The sequence below is a fragment of the Armigeres subalbatus genome, chromosome 3, assembly GCF_024139115.2.
Source record: "Armigeres subalbatus isolate Guangzhou_Male chromosome 3, GZ_Asu_2, whole genome shotgun sequence".
Classification (NCBI taxonomy): domain Eukaryota; kingdom Metazoa; phylum Arthropoda; class Insecta; order Diptera; family Culicidae; genus Armigeres; species Armigeres subalbatus.
In genome coordinates, this window is record NC_085141.1 from 133,531,548 (window position 1) to 133,553,937 (window position 22,390).

General features: G+C 37.1%; 2 protein-coding genes across 3 annotated transcripts in view; one reads left to right on the plus strand and one right to left on the minus strand.

The window, feature by feature from the left end:
* The window catches only part of LOC134219340 (synaptic vesicular amine transporter-like), a 142,280-nt gene that overhangs the window by 108,374 nt on the left and 11,516 nt on the right, over positions 1-22,390 (minus strand). The window contains exon 2 of one of the 2 annotated variants that reach the window (XM_062698060.1): positions 8,571-8,776. The exons of the other annotated variant lie outside the window; for it this stretch is intronic. The gene's annotated coding sequence lies outside the window, so the exon portion shown is untranslated. The remainder of the gene's footprint in view (positions 1-8,570; positions 8,777-22,390) is intronic. 2 annotated transcript variants of the gene reach the window in all.
* Positions 8,407-22,390, plus strand: part of LOC134221994 (uncharacterized) — a 130,594-nt gene continuing 116,610 nt past the window's right edge. Inside the window, exon 1 of the mRNA XM_062701152.1 lies at positions 8,407-8,551. Coding sequence (XP_062557136.1) covers positions 8,540-8,551 — 12 coding nt within the window. The 5' untranslated portion in view covers positions 8,407-8,539. The remainder of the gene's footprint in view (positions 8,552-22,390) is intronic.

Sequence of the window (22,390 nt, forward strand, 5' to 3'; positions counted from 1 at the left end):
TCTACGGACATGAAACATGCACAATGCTCGAGGAGGACTTGCAAGCACTCGGAGTATTCGAGAGACGGATGCTTACGATCATCTTTGGTGGTGTGCAAGAAGACGATGTGTGGCGGCGAAGAATGAACCACGAGCTCGCCCAGCTCTACAGCGAACCCAGTATCCAAAAGGTAGCTAAAGCCGGAAGGCTTCGATAGGCAGGACATGTTGCAAGAATGCCGGACAGCAACCCTGCAAAGATGGTGTTCGGCGTGGGGCGCCGCGAGCAAGGTAGGCAGACCAGGTACGAAACGACTTGGCGAGCGTGGGGCGCATTCGACAATGGAGAGATGCAGCCTCGAATCGTGTATTGTAACGTCAAATTATTTACTCAGTGTTATCTTTTTAGATGTAACCCCCCCATGCCGTGTCCGACCGAAGAGGCATATTATATAACTTCAATGCACCTCGGATTTTTCTTCACCAAAAGTTAGGTTACATTCCAAACTATCGAACCACGGTTGTTTTAAAATACAGATCAGCCTCGTTAAAAGGCAACTTTTTTTTCGTTTCGTTGCTTTATATAGAAGTTACGTTATATAGAATTATGAAAATCTTCAAATGGTGCATGGCCATTATGAAATCAATCATTCTCATATTAGTGTTGTGGTATTTTTCTTAAGTATAGTGTTTCCCAAACTACAGTGCGCGAATCACTGCAACTCTCATGGTGAAAATTTGAGAGCGTATTTATTTTAACAGTTTCTCCAATTAAATACGGGGCCGTCCAGAAACCACGTGGTCATATATGGGGAGGGGGGTTTGGAAAATAACCACGATAAGCCACATTTCCACACAAAAAATTTGGAAAGGAAAAATGGGAAAATATTTTTTTTTAATTTCGCTGCGCCACACCACCGCTGCAGATGGTTTTTAGCATCACGCCGCCGAAATGTTACGAAATGTAGGCAATGAACTGTGTTTAACATGTTTTCAACAGTGCCTGATGATATTCAATTTTTCAATAGTTTAGCGCCTTTATTTAATTGTTTCTAATGATTGTGCAAAATCTTAAACATCTTGTCGATCGATTGATAAAAAAAATCATCAAAATCGGTTGGAAGATGGCTGAGTTATTAGTTTGATTCTGCAGAATGACCCCCCACCCTATATTTTCCCGTAAGACGTATTCTACGTCAAAAAATTTCCATTGGAAATTTAGAAGAATTTCCTTTGTAGATTCATTAATGTTGCCCAGGATTTTGAAAAAAAAATTAGAGATTCTGTAAAAAAAAGTCAGCTGGAATTTTTTTCTAATTTATACTGGGAATTCTTCTTAGCAAAGTCACTCCCAACGATTCGTCAATCATCTTTTCCCCTGAATGTGAAACGGTTGGTACGGCTGTCCCCGTTTCTTCCTTTCGTAGATTCAAAACTCTTCGTTGATCATGTTATTTATTACTAAATAATCTGATTGCCGGGGAGTTATGGATTATCTCCCAAATTCAAGCCTGATATTTATGATATGCTGCAAATATTAATGCAGACAAGAAAATTCTCGGAAATACAACCGACATTTCCAGAATGCTTTTCAATACTGGCTGTGCATGTGCTAAGATAAGACAAGACAATTTATACTGGGAATTCTTCGGAATTTGATGTTTATTGGAATTTTCATCGTAAATATGCATTTCGGATCCTTCTACGGATTCTTCTAGTTCTTCAAAATTTCTACCGAACATTTTTCGGAACTCTTCCACAGAATTTCGGAAAAAATCTCGTTGCAACATTTGCAATGTCTTCATCATCGGTATATACCCAAAAATTGCAATTATAAAATAAGATATATAGAAATATATATAGAAATAGAAATCCATATAGAAATCAAAATGTTCCACGAAAAAAAATAACAAAATTTTCATGAATAAATCAATATTAGCAATGAACAATTACAAATGTTTCCAGAAAAAAAATATTCATTCCCACAAAAAAAAATTTCCCACCCACAAAATATCTATATAATAAAAATGAGTTGAGATTTCCTTCCTTCCTGACGACATTGCAATGAGCAATGAAAAAATAAGAAAATTTACATTGGGAAAATTCTAAAAAGCAATCAAATTGATAACATTTTCCATGAACTTCAAACGCTTTTAAAGAAGAGGTAATCTATGGAAAAATGCTTAATTTATATATTATTTTATATTCTGGAAAATTTCCTTTTTTTAATGTTCTTTATTGATTTTTTCGTGGAAAGGTTTTAATTTTTGGTAAAAAAAAATATTTATTTTGTGGAAAATTTTGTAATTATTTATTGCTAATACTGATTTATTTATGGAATGTTTGTATTTTTTTCCGTGAAACATTTCGATTTCTTTATGGAAAATTCTTCTTTCATAATTGCAATTTTTGGTTTTAAAAGTGTTAATTTATTTTTGTTTTGTGGAAAATTCTTAATTGTTTATGAAAATTTTGCATTATTTGTGAAAATTTAATATTTTTTATTGCTCATACTATGATTTCTTTATTGGAAATTTCCTAATTGTTATGGAAAATTTTTAGAATTTTTTAAGCAGGGTTTCTACTTCAGACGATATCGTATCTAAGAACATCGACTCATGGAAGGTCTATTTTAGATTGTGAAAGTAATAAATGAAATCGCATCGGCTCAATGGACCTGCTTGGATGCTTAGCGATACATCGTTCAGAACTTGGTTGATCGGGTCGTTTCAAAACTCCGTGATATTATGTCTCATGATTACATAGATATTTGTGGATATATTCTCAGCTTAGGACATTTTTTCTCTTGGCATGATTTTTGATACTTTCGAGGATATGTACTTCAGAGCAGTTTGGCCTATGACACCCGAAAAAAATACGACTTTTCAGTTCTTTCTATACTAGTCAAGTGGACGTGTACTATACACATGTGGAAGTGTTGGCTTGAGAAATGGATTGCGAGTGATTTGACTATGCGTCCAATTTGGGAATCTCGAGCTCGTTCAGTAGCCGCTAGGTTGCGAAGGCCGACAAAGGTCCTTCGTAGCTTAGTTGGTTAAAGCACCAGTCTACAGACTTAACTCATTTCACCGTATTCGGTAAATTTTAGCGAAATCTCAACAGCAGAACTGTTCGGTAATATATTTTACAGATTTTTTGTATTTTTTCCATTGCTCAACTGTCAAAATCACCGAAAATCAGTTAAATTATTTACCGAACAGTTCTGCTGTTGAGATTTCGGTAAAATTTTACCGAATTTGGCGATTTATTTTAAGTGTGTAGCGTACTGTAGGGTCATGGAACGAGTCGCATCGAAGTGGTTACCTCCAATACATTTTCCAAACCAGTATCTTCCACATAACGTACATATTTACATATGAGTTTTCATAACGTTACATCTGTTGTTATAGAGACCGATGAATGTCTGTATCTTAGCGGGTGTTACGAGAAGAAGGATTAGGCTTCACATTAATAAGAAAACATAGTGTTAAAATGTTGTTAAAATTAACATACATCAATTACAAGATTTTCATAAAAGTGTTTATCAGCAGAAAACACCTAATGTACATCACAAAGTGGAAATTCTCGAAAATAAGGAGATAACCAAGAGTTCTTTTTTTTAATTTTTTGATTAAATTTATTAATAGCGGCCAGCCCCACGGCTACACCTATCTCAGGGTCGGCGTCTATTTACTAGAGTTGAACTCACACAACCAAGCTTTGGAAAGAAGAGAACAGCAGGTGGGGTATTCGTTGGGGGCAGGGCTGACAATAGTCATCGTCGCAGTACGAAATGCCACAGTAGAGACGAGTTGTATTGTCTTCATTGCTACTCCACGCATCGTCAATGACGCGCACAACGTTAGCTTTCGTCGTGCAACCAAATCGTCATGACGACATCGAAGAACGAAGACTTCATAACATTATTCTTCAAGCGGCAGCTGCCATGCGAAGATTTTTATTAATACTTTGTAATAATGAATTTGAAGTAACGTATGAAGGCGTTATACATGTTATCGATTCATTTATGTTACCAAGGTTCCTACTATTTGTTTATTTGAGACGCCATTATGATTTTAACCAGTCCGACTATAATGACGTGCAGTCAATTGTGTGAAGAAGTGACGACAGAAATCGTCATAACTTTTGACTGCACGACTATCGTCGTGGCAGGCATGCGGTGCGAAGAAACCGAATAGGTGTTGCGTCGGACAATGTTATGACGAAGACTATATTTTTTTCGCTTTCGTCGTGCGACGAGAATGACTATTGTCAGCCCTGGTTGGGGGCATAGATGATCTGCTTCTTCTTCTTCTAATTCTATGGCTCTACATTCCAACTGGAACTTGGCCTGCTTTTCAACTTAGTATTCTATTAGCGTTTTCTTAGTTATTAATTGAAAGCTTTTCTATGTCCGCCATTGCATGAGTATGTATCTTGTGTGGCAAGTACAATGATACACTATGCCCAGGGTGTCGAGAAAGTTTCCAACCCAAAAACATCCTAGACCGGACCGAGAATCCAACTCGCCATCTCTGGATTGGCAATCCTACGCCTTTGCTCGCAAGGCTACTGGAGACCCCATGTACCATAGATGGTGCATTCGTAGAAATAGAGTGAGAATGAAGTAGCTTACGTAACAGCACGGTTACAGGACGTCCAATCTCTGCTGTGCATTTCGATGCTGCTACTTGTGCTGGGCAATTGTTGGAACAGCAGAGCTGGCAACTGGAAGGACGCCACGGCTTGTACTTTGAATCAGGCGCTTCTTCAGGGGTTTGTCGTTTGACCCTGGGATTCCGCAGGAAGACGTCCCACGTGCTCGTGTACGAGCTTGTACCATATTCGATATTGGGCATTAGAGAGCGGGAACGAGCCAACCGGTCCTCCCTAATTTTATCAAACCCCATTTTAATTCACCTAGCGGAGATGGTACCTTTCTTATGCGTTAGAAAAGTTAAAATGTGTATGAGAAAAGTTCAAAATAACACTGATACGTGGATAGGTCTCATTATTCACATTTAGTTATACTCGTTTAAAAAATCTCCGTCAAACGCAACTTGTTGCAAGCAAATCGGCGAGGATAAGTGCCAGAAAAATCGGCGACACTTCTTTTTCTTGTTTTTGGCTTTGAAAAATTTATTTTGGATGTAACTTTCCATCCCATAGTCCTATCTCGCCAATATTTCATAGGAATCAATGCGACAGGATATCCCGTCGAATACAAGCAAATCAGTTGAGGAAAGTGCTTGGCTTGAAAAATGAATTTTGGCCATAACATTCCATCCCATAGTCTGGTCTGGTCAATTTTTTATTAAGATAACAATGGGACAGAATTAAAAATGGACAAAACTTTTTGCGCAATGATTTTTTGTGAAAAAATTGTCAAACAATTCAAAAAAATCAAATTAATTTTGTTTCATTTTTCCTCGATAGAATATTTTGATACCACCATGGTTCGATAGTTTGGACTGTAACCTAGCTTTTGATGAAGAAAAATCCGTGGTGCATTGTTGTTACTTCGGATACGGCGTGCCCCCTCCCCCGTCGTAGCATTTCGTCACAAATTCCCTGCATTACACATTTTGTATTACAATATACAATTCACAACTCGAAGTTTAATGCCCTTTTTTTCAAATCAGAACAAAAAACAATAATAACACAAATATGTAGATTTTAATTTATTATTTACATATTTATGTAGATAAATTAAAAAGAACAAAAAGTGTTTTCAAATCCATCGATCAAACTGGTATTCCTAATTCTTATGCTAGGATAGACCTCTGGTAAAAATTTCAGTTCATTTGGAACTCACTGGAATGTCTGATTCAAATCAATTTAGTAGATTTGGCATGATCTTTTCTTCCTTCGCCGTGCGGTACGATTCACAGCTACAAAACAATACCATGCTGAAGGTGGCTGGATTCGATTCCCGGTCCGGTATAGAAAAAATTTGCGGATTGGAAATTATCTTCTTTATATTTCTTATCTTCCTTCTCTGGGCATGAAAGTATCATCGTGTTAGCCTCATGATATACGAATGTAGAAATGGTAATTTGGCTAAGAAACCTCGCAGTTAATAAGAAGTGCTGAATAAACACTACACTGCGTGGCGGCAATGTTCCAGTAGGGGATGTAATCCCAAGTAGAAGAAGAAGATAAAGAAGATGAAGAATCCATGATCTTGCAACAGGAATGAATGGCCTATGAATTATACACCCAGTTTTTTCTACACGATTTGGTTTTAGTCGTTTAAGACCTTCAGCGTCAATGAGACAATGAGTTAACCCCACGAAAAAAATCACAAAAAATCAAAATTTCAATTTCTTTCGATTTAGCATGCATCATTCTACTTTTTAAATTCATAATTTCAATTTGAGCTCATTGTCTACGTTCTGTGATTTGCAGTTATTTATACTTTTAACCGTAACGCATTGTAATGCTTGCCTTCTGCAACAAACTTATTTATGTATCTTCTTCTATGTATGTATCTTCAATCTAACCCCCACTGTCCGGCAGTGGTATTATGGAAGAAAGCTGTCTTTAATAGAATCAGCTTTAGCCCGGGAGTTAGAAGGTCTACTGCAGCTCCAGTGACCCATTTCAGACTGCCTGGTAACTCACGTCCAGTCCGAGGTCACTTTCACTAGCAATAAGCCCCGCCTGTTTATGCTACCATTATCAATTGGATAATGGATCCATAAACAAACTTCCGGATTTTTTTAATCCAGCGCGCATTTAATTTTGTAATCATATAAATACATATTGAAACAATCTCACCAAATTGATCCAATCACTTCCACGAACAATTTACTTCACTCTTTCAAAGCTATACGGAGTAATTCGATAAATTAGGGATGAATAACCATCTATCTCTGGTATTATCACACAGCCACACATATTTCACCAAAAACATCCCCGCATACACAAACGACTTCGCGCACTCAATTAAGAAATACATTTCTCGCTTAACTTTTTAAAAGGACCTAAGTAACATTTTTTTCGTGAATTAATTTGAGTTCTGCAATCAAAAGCTTTCATGTTGTTCTGTTGATTGCGCTATTCAAATTAAATCATGAAAAAAATGTTACTTAGGTCCTTTTGAAAAGTTAAGCGAGATTTTATTAAAGGTAAATTCCAAACTCCAAACACTTTTCTAGTACATGAAAAATTTAAACATCAGCCGAATCTGTTTCTGCGCGAACGAACAAAAACGTGACAGCAAATTCAAAACCAACCACATGCGCGCATGGCTTGCTGCGATCTCGCCTTCTGCAACAAACTTATTTCATCAAAAAATCATCTAAATATCTTCACTTTTGCAGAAGAAACTAGCCAAACAGATGCAGAACAATTTTATTCTCTTGAACCCAGTGAGGGAAATAGCAGCAGCATTGATTTTAGTTCAGTAATCAAGTAAATGTCTCCAGGAGGATCCAAAATGTGTAAGGGCTCAATTCAAGTTTGTTACCAAATTCGTAAATAAGTTTCGAAAAACTAGGTGATTATTAATTATTAATTTCGGCCCAATAAACGGGCCGAAACGTCGGGCAATGCAAATATAAACCCGTTTGAATATATCAGACTGAAAAAGCCAAAATATTTCAATATTATTAGCTTATAACAAAATAAGTGGACATTTTTATTCGCTATGCAGCATGGCGCTGAAAACCACAATAACTTTAGTGCTACATCCTTCCCTCACGTCGAAATAAATACCTACTTTAACTTGAACACAACACAAATCGATATTGATCTGTATTGTACTGACCAACCTGTTCCTCCCATCCATGGGTCCATCATTCATGTGCAGACGATGCGAAAAACAGCGCAAATTTAGGCAACCCGATGATGCGGAAAATCAAAACAGAACCAAAAACGTTGAACAAACCGCAAGCGAACAATGTCGGAAAACTACTAGATAAAAGAGTCAAAATAATTATGGAATTTTGTAGGATAAAACTGAGTGCTTTTACTAGCCTTATCAAAAGACAAACTTTGATGATCTTATTTTATTATTTCTAGGTTTTTGAGTACTAAAAACATCCGCAGGTTTTTAATACCGAAAATCTAAATAAATTGATAAACAAGATTTATATCTGCGTTCAAACTACTCGCTATGTAAATAAAGGTCATTTGACAAATATGTTATGAGAATTCACATAACCGTTATAACAGAAGTAATAGTCTATATAATTCTGTTTGCCTAATTTAAATCCAATGCTCGTATTTTTGTCAGCGATATAAATCCGATTTGTAAAATACAGTTTTGTCCATCTTCGTTAAAAAGGGCCTAAGTTTTGTGCGCTTGTGATTGCAGACTAAATATTTACTTCGGGGCTAACAATTTTCCTTTCAAAACGATAATTATATTCAGATTTTTGGAACTAAATATCGCTGTGTTGTTCCCTCCTATTTTCAGCTTTTCCCACATTCATCACCCAAATTCGCAACTGCTCAAAAGGCCAAATGGCACCAAAACTAGGAATAAAGTTCGCGGCCCACAAAAATAAGTCTTCGGCTGGCCAGGATAGGAAGTTGTATGAGTGGGGAATGATGAATGAATGCTAAGGTATGTAAAAAGTACTTACACGACTTTGTTCTCGTGGCTGGCTTGCGAGCGTAGGGTAGGGTGGTGGCGGCAAGATCTCAATCTACCGGAACGACACTGGTACGATGTCACTTCATTTTCAAGCGGTTTCAGCGATTAGGGTTTTGTTTTGGGAAGTTTTTCTTTTGGTTTTGTTATCTGGGGGTTTTCGCGTTTGCTCCTTGCCTCTTTGAATTGTGACGTGATCTGTGTAGTCAGAGAAGAAAACGATTGTTGATGTTTTGTACGCAGCATATGTACAAAGTATTGTACGGTAGAGTTAAATTTATGGCGTGAAAATTTAAAACGGATATTTCATAGATTTGGATCTTATACAATACATTTTGCATTTAAAAAAACAGTTCGCATTAAATCGTAGAAGAGTTTACTCGCACGATGATTGAGATGATGTAAGGTTAGATTGACCACGCAGGAGTGTGATTTTAGGTTGAACAAACCTACTCCCTTTTGGGTTAGTCGACCCAACATAAAATTCCAAATAATAATAATTCATAGAAGGGTCTTAGAAATAAGAAATATGGATATTTTTGCGATAATAAAAAATGCTACAGTTTTCCAGAAAAACACCTGACCTCCTAAGGCAATCTAGGCTTTTAAAAAATACTTTTATAATAACGATTGTATTTCAAAACAAATATTCATAACCAAAATATAAATCCAAAATCAAGAATACCAAAAAGACCCCAAAGATATTAAAGACTGAAGATTTAAAATGAAAACCAACATTTTAAGCAAAAAATGTATAATTCAGGCAAAGAAATATCAAAAACATTTTGTTACGGTTCTGATTACTTTGAATCATAGAATGTTGGCATAATGCTGCGTAAGGTGTGGCAGACCTAGCCTCATTTTTGATCCCAAATTTCTGTTGCTATTCGGCCTCTGATGACAAATACGATGGAGCTCGTTATTTGAGATCCGGTTGTGAGGCCACCGGGCACGAATTATGTACCGCAGGTATCTGTTGATGAACACTTGCAGCCGTTGAGTGTTCTCCACTGATACACACCTTGTTTCGCTAGCATATAACAGTAGGGAAAGGTGGTCGGTTGCCGGAACTGGACGGTTGTCGGCACCCCGTCGTAACCTTTGGCAGAAAACCGATACGTGTGCTATATAAGCACGATCTTGTTATGCTCATTTTCAAAGCACTTAGAAGCCTTTGTTTCATTTTACAGAGAAAATATTTTTTTTATCAAGTGAAAACGCACTCCAAAGTTTTTTTTTTTGGTAATTTGCCAAGTGTTATAAATTGAAGTAAAACGATCGAAAGGTAAGTGCATTACGTATTTACAAAGCAAATTTACTCTATTTTGTGATTCAATATTGGATGCCAACTATCATTTTCACATTTCTAAAATGTTACTAATTTTGGTTGTCGGCACCCAGGTGGAAACGGTGAAATATCAAGACAAATCATCAGTTTATTGCCTAATTTCAGGTTATAAGCCAAGTTGTAAGCAAAAACAACAATTTTTAAAATCTTGATAAAATGTGTATAATGTACTTAAATGCAATAAATTTCATTACTATTGCCAAAATAAATCTCGATATTTTCAGCCATAACATCCTCAGTTCATATTTATTATTTTGTGTGTTTTTGGGGGTGCCGACAACCGACCACCTTTTTCAGAATGGCATAAAAACAACGCTTAACAAAATTATTTATATTTTTTTCCAATAGATGGAATAAATCAAAACTCTTCGCCAGTTATTAGCTTATGCCTGTAGGCTTCCATTGGTATGAAAATATCACCACATTGTACAAATGTGGGAAGGTTATGAACTAAAAACAAAAGGGTGCCAACAACCGACCACCTTCCCTTACATATTTCTCGTTAGAGTTGAAAATTTAGATTGTTGTGCGTTCACTTATCTGTCTTTTTTCCAGATATTTCTTAGACTCGCACAGGCAGCCCTTGCTTTCTTGATCCATGCACCTATGTCGATCTTGGTATCGCCGTCTTACGCCATTTGGCTACCAACCCGGGTAGAAGAAAATAGCAAAATAATATCAAATTTTACTATTAATATATGAATAACTGAATAGCAAAATCTGATATTAGTTTGTTTGATATAGTTGCTAAAATAGCAAAAATATTAACAGAAATTGCTCTAGCAAATAACTTATAAATAACTCATTTTGCTATTATAATAACAAACCAATAGCAAAATATTTGAAGAAAAGAAAATATCAAAATCAGTTATTATTGATGTGTTGAAAATGCAAATGATAAATGAATAACAAACTTTGCTATGATTGCAAAATTTGTTCTTTATTTGTTGTTCTGCTCCTTTTTACAATAACATATAAATAACTAATTTTACTATTATAACAACATTTGTTGTTGGGGTGCTATTTTATAATATTTATAAATAACATAGGAATAACTAAATCTGATATCATAACAAAATTTGTTATTATTATGTTATTTGTTTGTTATTCACCTCTACCCGGGAAGATATTGGAAGCTTTCAACATTCTCCACTGCTTGCCCGACAACCCTGCAACAGGAAGGGGTCGACGTGTTTACATCCAACGATTTGGTTTTGTTGATTGACGTTGATGACTAAACCTGCCGAAGAGGAGCGCTCGGCAAGGTCGTTATGCTTACTCTGCATATCAGAGCGCCGTTGAGCTAGGAGTGCATTATCCGTCAATTCGAATTCGTTCAGGTTCGTCTTCTTCTTCTTCATCATTTTCTTATTGGCATTACATCCCCACACTGGAACAGAGCCGCCTCGCAGCTTAGTGTTTATTAAGCACTTCCACAGTTATTAACTGCGAGGTTTCTAAGACAAGTTACCATTTTCGCATTCGTATATCATGAGGCTAACACGATGATACTTTTATGTTTAGCGAAGTCGAGACAATTTCCAAACCGAAAATTGTCTAGACCGGCGCCGGGAATCGAACCCAGCCATCCTCAGCATGGTCTTGCTTTGTAGCCACGCGTGTTACCGCACGGCTAAGGAGAGGAATTCATTCAGGTTCTCCATGGTTATATGCTGGTCAATCGCATCTTCAAGTATCTCGTCGATTACGATGAGGAACAGTAGTGGTGATAGAATACATCCTTACCTCAAACAAGCTACGACCCGGATAGGGTCGGATAAGACCCCATTGAACAGAATTCTACAAGAGAAGGCCTCGTACTGTGCCTAGATGAGGCCGGTGATTTTCTCAGGGACCCCCTTGCGTCTCAGGCCACCCGCATGTTCTCATGATTGAGACAATCTTTGTAATTTGAGCTTTCTTTGTAATTTTTAGTTTGTCAATGAATGCCATATAAAGGGACTCTTGGTATTCGTTGACCTACTTCAGAATGATACGGAGCGTGACAATATGTTCCAAAAAAACAAAAGACAAAGACATCGAAACGATCGGATAAGCCATTTCCAAATTTTATTTTTTTGAAAGTTGTCAACTTTTTTTTGCTTAGGTTCTTGTCAAAAGTTAGTTAGAAAATGACAAACCAATGATGCAAGTTATGTTTTATGACCATATAGAATATATATGCAAAATTTCAGGGGAAAAAATCCAAATTGAAATCTCGAAAAAACATGATTTCACAGAGAATTGTTCCTCTATTTTTTATTTTAAATGGGTTGTGATGCTTTTTAAACCTTTTTTTTGTGATTTTACACCAGGACATCACCACTATTCTCGAAATATTAACCGAAGATCGTGGAGATTTGAAATGCACGCAAGTAGTGTGCTCAGTGCTCGACGCGACCGCTCTTGTGATAAACATTGGTTGGTACATAAGACATACATCAATGTCTTCGGAAATAGAAACGTAGAAACGTAGAATAAAAAACGACAGAAAGGTGACACTTCAACATTGTTAAGCGTCATCATTACCTTTCAAAATCGTTAACGTAGAAAACAAGGCAACATAGAACTTTTCAGTATAAAAAAACGCGCCTTGTGGCCAAACCACGAACTATTTTCCGACGGTCTTCCAGGCGCACTTTGTGATTTTTCAAATCACAAATCATTTTCCGGCGGTCTTCCAGATGCGCCTTGTGGTTTTCCAAAACACGAACCATTTAGACGGTCTTCCAGACGCGGATTTCCAAACCACAGAACATTTTTATTCTTCGCACATAAGCCACTTGAATTCAACTCACCTTACGAAATCAGCGTCACGATCCAGGGATGGTGCGAACATTTTTGTTATCCTTCATCCCATGTTTCGCAAAAAATATATGCCGCTTAGATCGTCTCTCCAAACTGACTGCATCTCATGATCAGTAGGGTGGCTCAAATTAGTATGGGAAAAACTTTTTTCAATTTTTTTGATGGGCCGTCCTCTTATTCAGTTCTATTTGATGCCCTCATTCTCTGGACAAAATTTCAGCCAAATCGGTCAACTTTTGGGCGGTGCTAAACTCGTTGGAAGTTTATATGTCAAATTGTACGCAGAAACATCCAAAAACAGTGAATTGCAGTTGAACGGCACAACTTACGATGAAAAACTATGATACTCATTCAGATCTTGAAGAATTTAATACAGAATGTTATGCAGAAAACCGCGAGAAGATTAGAGTTTGCCCGGCTAAGTTATTTGCATTTCTTTGATGTGGGGTTTGAGCAAATTTCGTTTCTTTTACCTTTGAAAAAAAAAAAAAATCACCCCTACAACACTCCAGTAAAATACTAATTTCTTTGCCTAATAAGCTATAATCTTCTTGCGGTTTTCAGCATAACATTCTGTGTTTAATTCTACAAGAACTGAATGAGTATCATGGTTCTTGATCGTAAATTGTGCCGCCCAACTGCACATCACTGTTTTTGGATGTTTCTGCATACATTTTTTCATATAAACTTCCAACGAGTTTAGCACCGCCCAAACGTTGACCGATTTGGCTGAAATTTTGTCCAGAGCATCAGGGAATCAAATAGAACCGAATAAAAGGGCGGCCCATCAACAAATTTGAAAAAGTATTTTTTGAGCCACCCTAATGATCAGTGTTGGAAAAAAGTCAAATTCTCAAATCTCGTCTTATCTAAGATTCAAATCAAGCGCGAGTCAAACGTGAACGCCACGCGACTCGTGGCCCAGAGAATCTTTCATGATTCGACTCGCGATTTGCGTCATTGCTTGAATTCTACATGTTCACTTTAAAATGCGCTTTGATGCGGGTTTTGACGCTTTTTGGAGCGAAATTATGCTTTTCGATGCTTCCCTTGCAGAATCGCAAGCAAGTTAGTTCGCGCATTAGGCTTCAATGATTGAAGTTTGAGCATGACTCTACCAACACTGCTCATGATGCGCCACGATCAGTAGTGAGTTCAATACAGCAGTTTTTCTATTGTGCATTTAGACCAAAACTGTTTGTATGACGCTGATCAACTGGCAGCAAGGCCCACTTCCGATATGCGATAATAAATATGCAGCACTGCATGGTGTTATCTGTCACAAAATCGAGCTTGTTGTCGCTTTGACTCCGTCGCTGGCACCAAATTGAAGCTCGGAAGTCGATTTCGCACTTCCGAACGCTCTTCCGACAATGTTTTGGTGGCAAACTCAAATTTTGTTCTGACGTTCATGATGTCGGAAGTAAGTTCGGAAGTAAAACGTCGGAAGTCGGAATTCAATTTAATGCTGACGACACAATATTGTCCTTCAATTAGTTCTCGTGGTGGTGTGGTTATAATGGGCGCCCTAAATATTTTGACACTTTATTTGGGTTCGAGTCCCGTAGCGGCCGTAAATTTTTGTGAGTATGCTTGTAAAAATTATCCGGAGAAGTAACGAGAAGGAGAATCACACGCTTAAAATCAATAACACAGAGATGTGTTTGCATCACACAAAACGGACCTAATGTGGAACATCCCTTAGATGAGCGACAGTTACACAGGCACAAAAATGCCTCGTACGGTCGTGATAACGGTCCTTTTCAACATGTAAACGTTTGTACAGATTCCTTGTTTCATGAGGAACCAAATACTGTTGAAAATATTGAAATCCAAGCTTCAATAAAACCACACGAGCTGTTTGTGTGGCTGTGTAACTATCGCTCATCTAGGGGATGTTCCGCATTAGGTCCGTTTTGTGTGATGCAAACACATCTCTGTGTTATTGATTTTAAGCGTGCAGAATTGACGAATTTCGCGCCAACTCGACCAGCGGTTGGCAGCACCATCTCAGAATCGTATGAAACTTGGTGGGCATAAAGATATGGTATTTCTAAGCCACTCTGCATACTTAGTTTTTCAAAAATTGTCAAGAGTAACATTTGATGAGGGCCTAATTTTTTTCATGATTTTTTTAAAAATCGATGTAACTCTAAAATGACAAGACCTACAAAAAAGTGTTGTATGGCGGACTGTCGTGAAATTCCCTGAAGTTTTTTGGAAAAATATCCAAAAAATAAAAAACCGATTTCTACACTGAAAAAATTAGTTTTAAAAATTAAAATCGATATTACAAAAAAACCTCATCTCAGAAATCTATGAAATTTTTTCTGCAGATAGGTATTTTAATTATCTAACTTTTCTGGGAATAATGTTCCTGTGACATATTTAAGGAAAAAAAGTTTTTCTAACAAAAACTTTTTTAATGTCCATATTGAGTGAAAATTAATCAGCGTGTTTTATGCCTACAGCGGCAATTATAGGTTCAGCAGCCTATTATCAACCAACGACACATTTTGGAACCCTGTAAACTCCATTTTTCCTATAAAAAGTTCATCTTTGGGGCGAACCTATAGATTTTACGTACACTTAATGTTCGAGAAGGCAAAACCAGCCCTCCAGCTATTAGGGGCCATCCAGAAACCACGTGGTCATATTTTTGAAGATTTTCAACCACCCTCCCCCCATGTGGCTTATCGTGGTCATTTGGCAACCCCAGCCCCCCCCCCCCTTCCCCCCCTTATGACCACGTGGTTTTTTCTCAAGCACAAAAATTTAAAAAAAACCTTGTGTAACTAAAACATGGTTAAACAAAAGATATTCTAGTTACTAGATAAAGATTGTCGCTTCGGTTCCCTTTGTTCTGCTGTCCGGAACATGTTGGGTTCCAAGCTGTCAAATCGTATGGATTTTCCTTCTTTGACATTTAGCTCCCCTATCCTCGCCAGCAAAAGATGTTCCGGACAGCGACGACAGCGACAATCTTTATCTAGTAACTAAAATATCTTGGTTAAACCGATCAATTTTTAAGATGGACAATTTCAACTGATTCAAAATCAAACTAAACCCAGCACGGAAATTATAAATTTTCATGAATTCGAACGTTTTGATGATGTTATCATGTTGTAATGTGTATCGGGTATTAGGATATCTAGAACTCGTACACCTTCGATGCGTCAGGAGGATACAAAAAAATATGGACTCGCGAATAAGTTATAAAAATTTCGAGAAAAAATTGTAATGGTTTAGAAATTTTCCAAAATACCCCTATACTATTAACTTTTTTTAAAAAATTTTTATCAGTTATTTTTTTTAAATAATCATAAAGTTCATCACTGAATATCCCTATAGATTCCTAAGAGTATTTGGGACCTTCCGTAGCTCTGGAGGTACTGGAAATTCTTAAGATATATTAACCTCAGCGAAGCATCTGAACTGAACTCTTACAACAAAAAGTTTATCAGAGAATCACAAAGTTAATATGTAATCTTAGAGATGCAGATAAAACCTCCTACTGTTGTTTCTTTTGAGTAGCATTCCTGTAGAAATTCCAGTTTTGCTTTCAGAATCATCAAATTAGTTTACATTCCAATATTAACAGGTTTCAGTATACATTAGAAAAACCCAACTTAATTCACCGAGTGGTGACACTGCCTTTCTCGCATTTAGCCAAGACACCAACCTTATATGGCGCTTCCATAGTTCGATTCCATTTTCTTAATAACTTTCGAACGCAATGGTCGATCGTTATCATATTCAATAGTGATCAACTAGGGTTTGTCCCCCGTCGAATGCAACTTGTTGCGAGAAAATCGGTTAAGAATTACTATATGAAAAAGTGCCTAATGTTTTTCGGTTTTCGTGTGCACACACACACACATACACACGGACAGACAGACATTTGTTCAGCTCGACGAGCTGAGTCGATTGGTATATAACATCATGGGTCTCCGAGACTTCTATAAAAAGTTCGACGTTCGAAGTAAAAGACAACTTTGTTGTACGAGAAAGGCAAAAAAATCCAGCTCACTTTTTTTACAGAATCTCTAGAGATTTTTTTTCCAATATCCTGGGCAACTTTAATGAATCTTCAAAGGAAGTTCTTCTAAATTTCCAATGGATTTTTTTTCGTTTTCCAAAAGAAATTCTTATACTTTTTCAGCAGTTTTTTTTAATTTCCAAAACAAATTATTCAAATTATTCGGAATATGACAAAATATTTCCGATGGAAATTCCTAAGATTTTCCAGTAGAAAATCGAAAAAAGTTCATCTGAAACACCAATAATGAATTTCCTGAGGAAATTCCGATGTTTTTACAAGTGAAAATAACGAAAAATTGTACTTTTGAAGGAATTCCTTAAAAATTAAATCAAAATTTAAAAATATTCTGATGCAAAATTCCTTAAAATTTCTAAATCATTTCCTGTGCATCTTTGCCTGGTAAAGATTTAAAGCGATGTTTAGCCGAACCTACAAAGAAATCAAAATGACTTCCCGAAGAAGAATGAATTCCCAATGTAATTTTGGAAGAATTTATGGTACAAATTAAAAAAACCCAGATTAATCCACCTAGCGGTGATAGTGCCTTTCTCGCTTCTTGGGAGTGAGTAATTTCTTCGCACTTTTGGTATGAAAAAAAGTATTTTGGCCATAACTGAGCCCATAGTCCGATCCGGCCAATTTTTAATAGAAAACAATGGGACATGATTCTGCGTCGAATGTTGCGTGTAAATCGGCCGAGAGTAAGTGCCTAAATAGAGAAAAAGATTTTTTCTTGTAAAAACTGGCCATAACTCCGAAGCCCATAGTTCGACTGGGCCGGTTTTCGATACGAAACAATGGGACAAGATTCCGCGTCGAATGCAACTTGTTGCGAGCAAATCGGTTGAGGATAAATGCCTAAGAAATGAAATGGTTAAGGATAAGTGCCTGAAAAATCAGTGAGTTTATTTTGCGCACACACATACACACACAGACATCACTTTAATTCGTCGAGCTGAGTCGATCGGTATATAACACTACGGCTCTACAGGCTTCCTATAAAAAGTTCGTTTTTGAAGCGAACATATAGCCTTTAAGTAGGGGAAGGTAGACTTGATCCCCGGGGAGACTTGATCACCCCCTGTTTTATCGAGAACTAAAGTAGTTTTGTTCTAGCGTATTTTTTAGTATAGATCCTCTAGACAAATGACCTTTATGTGGTGAGTTATTTTTTGGGTTGACAACCTTATTTATTCTGCCGGGCGGTTTGTATGTTTTGACCTTCCTAAAGATTTTTTTATTTGCCTCGCAAAATTTGAATAACTTTTCATAACAATGACCAAATGCTTTCGTTTTTTTCACAGCACAAAGCCATAAATATGTTTAATGATTTGTACTGGTGGAAATGTCAACATTCCATCAAAGTTTTAGGATATTTGGATTTGAAGTTATTGCCTCAATATGGGGAAATTTGATCCCCCATTAGTCACCCATACAAAAATTTTGCGAAAAAATTCAAAAAAATATAAATCTGTTCTCTGCCTTCTGATTTTTTTGTAGATTTGACAGATTTGATGAAGGGTTGGCAGGAAAAATGATTTATTGGGTAGATATCATAGAAAGAGGATCAAGTCTCCCCAAATTTAAAAATAACATGTGCTGTCGAATTCAATAACAAAAATCGTGATCCGGAGGCGAGCCAGCCTGGGGCTGCAAGTCTCCTTAATAAAGCTAATAAAAAAAAAATAAAAACAAAAATCGTTCATAGATACTCACAGCAATTCGAAAAATTGCGCGTGTTTTGAAGGAAAAATATTTAAAAAATCTGAGGGCACCTTTCTAATTTTAACAAAGCAAGCTCTTGAAGAGGGATTAATTTCGCCCGAATATTTTAAAAGTAGACTTTTGACAGCACTCTAAAAAATCGATTATGTTTAAATAACAACAATATTTTAAGGACTGTCAGTAAGGTTAAATACTATATTTCTTAGAGAGTCAGTGTGGAAATCGCGTATGTTTATTTATTTTTGGCTGTGATACATCGGAAATCAGAATAGGGGATCAAGTCTACCCAGTCTCCACTATACTTTGTATACAAGAAAGGCTAAAAGAATTTTGGTCATAACTTCTAAGCCCATAGCCCAATTTTCAATAGGAAACAATGGGACAGGATTCTGCGTCGAATGCAACTTGTTGCGAGCAAATCGGTTGAGAATAAATTCCCAAAAAGTGAGCTAGACTTTTTAATGTGCTTTTTATGAAAACCCAGATTAATCCACCTAGCGGTGATAGTGCCTTTCTCGTTTCTTGCGAGGGAGTAATTTCTTCGCACTTTTGGTATGAAAAAAGTATTTTGACCATAACTTCTGAGCCAATAGTCCGATCCGGCCAATTTTAATAGGAAACAATGGGACACGATTCTGCGTCGAATGTTGCGAGCAAATCGGCCGAGAGTAAGTCAAGACAAAATTTTCAAAACGACTTATCTGCTTTTGTAAACAAAGATTCGACGAATCTGATAACACTCCCACGCAAACAAACACTACCAATAGGCAGGTGAAGGTCTCGGCTACCTGATGATGGCGTTGGTTTGTGTCGAAGTGCTATGAGATTCGTGCAATCGACGTTTGAATCTCTGTTTACAAAAGCAGATAAGCCGTTTTGAAAACTTTGTCTTGAAGTGCCTAAATAGAGAGTAAGATTTTTTTTGTAAAAACTGGCCATAACTCCGAAGCCCATAGTCCGATTGGGCCGGTTTTTGATACGAAACAATGGGACAAGATTTAGATAGAGGTTAAGGATAAGTGAGTGTCAGTCAGTGAGTGAGAGAGATTATTTTGCGCACACACATACACACACAGACATCACTTCAATTCGTCGAGCTGAGTCGATCGGTATATAACACTATGGGTCTACGGGGGTCCTATAAAAAGTTCGTTTTTGGAGCGAACATATAGCCTTTAAGTATACTTTGTATACGAGAAAGGCAAAAAGAATTTTGGTCATAACTTCTAAGCCCATAGTCTGATCGGGTCAATTTTCAATAAATAATGGGACAGGACTCTGCGTCGAATGCAACTTGTTGCGAGCAAATCGGTTAAAGATAAGTGCCTAAAAAATGAGCTAGACTTTTTAACATGCTTTAATATGAAAAAAAGTATTTTGTCCATAACTTCTAAGCCCATAGTCCGATCGGATCAATTTTCAATAGGAAACAATGGGACAGGATTCTGTGTCGAATGCAACTTGTTGCGAGCAAATCAGTTAAGGATAAGTGCCTGAAAAATGAGCTAGACTTTTTCGCACACACACACATACACACACATACACAGACATCTCTTTAATTCGTCGAGCCGAGTTGATCGGTATATAACACTATGGGTCTCCGGGCCTCCTATAAAAAGTTCGTTTTGGAGCGAACATATAGTCTTTACGTATACTTTGTATACGAGAAAGGCAAAAAGTATTTTGGCCATAACTTCTAAGCCCATAGTCCGATCGGGCCAATTTTCAATAGGAAACAATGGGACAGGATTTTGCGCTGAATGCAACTTGTTGCGAGCAAATCGGTTGAGAATAAGTGCCCAAAACGTGAGCTAGACTTTTTAATGTTCTTTTTTATGAAAAAAAGTATTTTGGCCATAACTTCTAAACCTATAGTTCGATTGAGTCAATTTTTAATAGGAAACAATGCGACAGGATTCTGCGTCGAATGCAACTTGTTGCGAGCATATCGGTTGAGAATAAGTGCCCAAAAAGTGAGCTAGACTTTTTAATGTGCTTTTTTATGAAAAAAAGTATTTTGGCCATAACTTCTAAGCCCATAGTTTGATCGGGTCATTTTTCAATAGGAAACAATAGGACAGGATTTTGCGTCGAATGCAATTTGTTGCGAGCAAATCGGTTGAGAATAAGTGCCCAAAAGTGAGCTAGACTTTTTAATGTGCTTTTTTATGAAAAAAAGTATTTTGGCCATAACTTCTAAGCCCATAGTTCGATCGAGTCAATTTTCAATAGGAAACAATGGGACAGGATTCTGCATCGAATGCAACTTGTTGCGAGTAAATCGGTTGAGAATAAGTGCCCGAAAATTGAGCTAGACTTTTTAATGTGCTTTTTTATGAAAAAAAAGTATTTTGGCCATAACTTCTAAGCCCATAGTTCGATCGGGTCAATTATCAATAGAAAACAATGGGACAGGATTCTTCATCGAATGCAACTTGTTGCGAACAAATCGGTTAAGGATAAGTGCCCAAAAAGTGAGCTAGACTTTTTAATGTGCTTTTTTATGAAAAAAAGTATTTTGGCCATAACTTCTAAGCCCATAGTTCGATCGAGTCAATTTTCAATAGGAAACAATGGGACAGGATTCTGCGTCGAATGCAACTTGTTGCGAGCAAATCGGTTGAGGATAAGTGCCCAAAAAGTGAGCTAGACTTTTTGCGCACACACACACATACACACACACAGACATCACTCCAATTCGTCAAGCTGAGTTGATCGGTATATAACACTATGGGTCTCCGGGCCTCCTATAAAAAGTTCGTTTTTGGAGCGAACATATAGCCTTTACGTATACTTTGTATACGAGAAAGGCAAAAAGGTATTTTGGCCATAATTTCTAAGCACATAGTCCGATCGGGTCAATTTTCAATAAGAAACAATGGGAAAGAATTCTGCGTCGAATGCAACTGCGAGCAAATCGGTTGAGGATAAGTGCCCAAAAAGTGAGCTAAACTTTTTAATGTGCTTTTATATGAAATAAAAAATTGGCCGCGACTTCTAAGCCCATAGTCCGATCGGGTCGATTTTCAATAGGAAACAATGGGACAGGACTCTGCGTCGAATGCAAATCGGTTGAGGATAAGTGCCCAAAAAGTGAGCTAGACGATTAAATGTGGTTTTATATGAAAACAAAATAATAATTTGGCCATAACTTCTAAGCCCATAGTCCGATCGAGTCAATTTTCAATAGGAAACAATGGGACAGGATTCTGCGTCGAATGCAACTTGTTGCGAGCAAATTGAGAATAAGTGCCCAAAAAGTGAGCTAGACTTTTTAATGTGCTTTTATATGAAAAAAAAAATTGGCCATAACTTCTAAGCCCATAGTCCGATCGGGTCAATTTTCAATACGAAACAATGGGACAGGATTCTGGATTCAGAAAGTGAGCTAGACTTTTTAATGTGCTTTTATATGAAAATTTTTTTTTGGCCATAACTTCTAAGCCCATAGTCCGATCGGGTCAATTTTCAATAGGAAACAATGAGACAGGATTCTGCGTCGAATGCAGATTGTTGCGAGCAAATCGGTTGAGAATAAGTGCCCAAATAGTGAGCTTGACTTTTTATTGTGCTTTTAAATGAAAAAACCCAGATTAATCCACCTAGCGGTGATAGTGCCTTTCTCGTTTCTTGCGAGGGAGTAATTTCTTCGCACTTTTGGTATGAAAAAAAGTATTTTGACCATAACTTCTGAGCCAACAGTCCGATCCGGCCAATTTTTAATAGGAAACAATGGGACACGATTCTGCGTCGAATGTTGCGAGCAAATCGGCCGAGAGTAAGTCAAGACAAAATTTTCAAAACGACTTATCTGCTTTTTGTAAACAAAGATTCGACGAATCTGATAACACTCCAACGCAAACAAACACTACCAATAGGCAGGTGAAGG